General features: G+C 44.6%; 1 protein-coding gene across 1 annotated transcript; it reads left to right on the top strand.

The window, feature by feature from the left end:
• The first annotated feature begins 1,380 nt into the window (after window positions 1-1,380).
• Window positions 1,381-1,983, top strand: LOC127788055 (uncharacterized). Its single transcript, XM_052316177.1, has one exon. It carries the CDS (start codon window positions 1,381-1,383, stop codon window positions 1,981-1,983), a length of 603 nt encoding a protein of 200 aa, XP_052172137.1.
• The last annotated feature ends 1,536 nt before the right edge of the window (window positions 1,984-3,519 follow it).

Below are 3,519 nucleotides of genomic sequence, written 5' to 3' on the forward strand. Positions count from 1 at the left end.
ATGGTTTCTAATTAGCTAAGACAGACTAATACAAGATAGTTTCTGTGATTCACCCCCTTGTGATTGTCCAAGAATAATCAAATAATCCAGGGCCCTAGGAACGTGACTTAAGAGTGTGTGCTTCTGGGTAGCTCCCAGTGATAAGCAAGTACATTCGAGTAGTCACAGATTATTGGACTAGTGATCTAAGGATGGTAGAAATCATTTAGAGAGATGTTAGTACATTATTCCTTTCTAAATGATGGGTGTTACGCAGAGGGGTATTTTCGTCATTACACTAGTAGGTCAAAGACATGGCATATGCAAAATTATTCGTGGGGTCAGTGTTACCATATGGTGATAGTTGGAACACTTAGAATGACAAAATATAGCTACTAGGTAGCAGGGATATTTTGGTCATTTTAGTAGCCGTGAATAATTTGTCTATTGGTCCCCGGGGCAGCTCGATGTAACTCATGTATTTTTTAATACATTTGGCTTGTTGGGTGAATTACATTGAGAGAGAATTATTTTATTCAGGATGGTCCATAATTAATTGGGCTAGAATAAAATAATAGTTCATTAGTTTAATTAATTAATTGAGCTAACCCAATTAGAAAATTAATTAAATGGACTTGGCCCATTAGGGTTTGGCCCACTAGGGTTTTAACCCTAGGGTTCTCCCTATATATATCTCTCTTTGATTGTTTTTCATCCAAGGTTCTTTTACTCTTCTTCATCGAAAGAGAGGCTGCGAGTTCGAGTCATACTTCGGAAGATCGAAAGAGAGCCTCCAAGTTCTGATGCGAAGGAGACGAAGGATTGCAGGACAGCCGTCGTCTCCACCACGCGAAGAAGCTCCCGCTCATCCTGCTCCTATTGCTTCATTCCGTCCGGTAATCCGCCGAAAAAGTAAGTCTCCTAGATTCTAATCAATACGAGGAACGTTTTTTGATTAAAACGCTTCCGTTGCATGCTTTTGTATCCTCGTTCATGATCCTTCAGTATGCACAACAACAGCAAGAGAGGAGGTTGCGACAGTTGGAGGAGGAGATGACAGCCCTAAAGACAAAGCTGGGTGAGTCTCAGGGGACGATGGTGAACCAACCCCTTAGTTTGGAAATCATGGCGGCCATACTGCTTTAGCGCTTACGCATTCCGGCTATCAAGCCTTATGCGGGGACTATTGACCCAATGGACCACCTAAATCTTTTTACCTCCCATATGATGGTGTAAGATGACTCTAATGCAATGTGGCGTAGAGTCATCCTGGCAACACTAGAGGGGCATGCATGAGCCTGATATTCAAACTTGGCCCATCACTCAATAGCTAATTTTGCGCAGTTTCGGGGTAGTTTTCTAGTCCATTTTATGCCTCTTCAGAGCCATTGAAGGTCCACTATGGCCTTTGTTAGCCTGAAGCAGAACCAAGGTGAATCTTTGAAGAATTTTGTCTCACGTTTCAATATGGAAGCTCTGAGTATTGAGAACTTCGACCATAGTGTCGCTATGATAGCATTCCAGAATGCCCTAAGGCCTGGTCCCTTCGCTCAGTCGTTGGCTAAAACTCCCCAGCTTACATTTATGGATATTTTAGGCTGGGCCACGAAGTACATTAATGTCGAGGAGGTTATGCAGACAAAAAGAATAGAGCACACTGAGAAAAAGGAAAAAAAAAAAAAAAGACATCCTAAAGAGCATAAGAGCAAGGGTCGAAGGGAGGATCGAAAGGAGAAGCATCATCCTTGGTGGGAGTCGACCAGTTTTTCCCCTCTAAATGCCTCAAGAGTGGAGATCCTTGCCACCATCGAGGACAAGGACTATCTAAAGAAGCCCCGATCGATGAAAACGCCGTCCAACAAAAGGAATCAGAATAAGTATTGCCGCTTCCATCGAGATCATGGTCACGATACAGAGGAATGTCACCAGTTGAAAGAAGAGATCCAGGAACTGATTAATCAAGGCTTCCTTAGAAATCATGTTTCTAGGGAAGCGGATCCCTGAAGGGGGAGGGAGCAGCGTTCATAGTCGTGGAGTCCCCCCGCCAAGAAGGATCGAGTCGAAGGGCGAGATCGAGTTCGGTATTTGCCCCGAAGGGAGAGACCGCCGCAAGCGAAAAAAGATCCTCCTCAACCTCAAGTATTTCATACGCTGGCCGTAGGGGAAGTCCCGGGGGCGAAGGGCGAAGAGGTTGCAATGAGTAGCCGAATCTCGAGGAAGAAGCGATTGAGGAGAGGGGAAACGATCTTTTTTTTCAGATAATGACCTCCCCAAGTACTCGAACTAAAATGATCCGATGGTAATAACAACTGAACTCTGAAGTTGGGAGCTTCGAGGGATCCTTGTGGATCCGGGTAGTTCTTTAGAAATTTTGTATAAACAAGCCTTCTTGGGCATGTGATACAGGATGGAGCAGCTATGGTGGGCTTAGGTCCCCTTGGTGGGATTTGATGGGGAAGCAGTATATTCATATGGAGTCATTTAGCTTTCGTTAACCGTGGGAAGAGGTTCCCGAACCTCCCAGGTCATGCTCGATATCTTGGTGGCAGATGTTCCTGCAGCTTATAACATGATTCTGGGAAGATCGGACCTCAACGTTCTTCGGGTTATTCCTAGCACATATCGTATGATGATAAAGTTCCCTACAGCTAGTGGGATAGGCGAGGTGCAAGGAGATTTGTGCTCAGCCCGTGAATGTTACATGGCCTCTATAAGCATAGTAAGGAGATAAAAGAAAAAATGCCACGAGAAGAAGCTCCTTGTCAACGAAGGGACTCCCGAGGAGAGTCTCCCATAGGAGGTTAGTTTTCTATTGGAGGGGTCAGAAGATCCAAAAACAGTAGAGTCGATTGACAAGTTGGAGGAGGTACCCTTAAAGGAGGATTGCCCAGATCGTTGCATAAAGATAAGTGCTGAGTTAAAAGATCCATTAAGGGGTCAGATCTTAGCCCTCATTCGGCAGTATGCAGACATCTTTGCGTGGACTGCCCAAGACATGCTAAGGGTTGATCCAGAAGTCATGACACACAGGTTGGGAATACGTCCAAGTTTCTGACCTGTTAAGCAGAAGAAGCGAAGCTTCACCCTCGAAAGAGACCGAGCAATTGATGCAAAAGTCGTGAAGTTAATGGAGGTGTAATACATTCGGTAGGTTGATTATCTGGAATGGTTGGTGAATGTGGTGTTGGTGGCCAAAGGAGAAGGTAAGTGGAGGTTTTGCATTGACTTCACTGATCTTAAAAAAGCTTGCCCGAATGATAGCTATCATCTTCCTCGGATAGATGCCTTGATTGATGGGACTGCTAGTTGTTTGCTCATGAGTTTTTTGAATGCCTTTTAAGGGTACCATTAGATCCCATTGCACCCCGAAGATTAGGAGAAGACGACATTCATCAGCAATAAGGCAACCTACTGTTACACAGTAATACCGTTCGGCTTGAAGAATGCGGAAGCCACCTACTAGTGCCTAATGAATAAGCTGTTTCAACACCAGCTCGGTCGGAATATGGAGGCTTATGTGGATGACATGCTGGTGAAAAT

This window comes from Diospyros lotus, chromosome 13 (assembly GCF_014633365.1).
Source record: "Diospyros lotus cultivar Yz01 chromosome 13, ASM1463336v1, whole genome shotgun sequence".
Classification (NCBI taxonomy): Eukaryota; Viridiplantae; Streptophyta; class Magnoliopsida; order Ericales; family Ebenaceae; genus Diospyros; species Diospyros lotus.

What these genes read in the sequence shown, in the direction of transcription:
- LOC127788055 (XM_052316177.1), top strand. Translation starts at nt 1,381, where the DNA reads ATGGCCTTTGTTAGCCTGAAGCAGAACCAAGGTGAATCTTTGAAGAAT.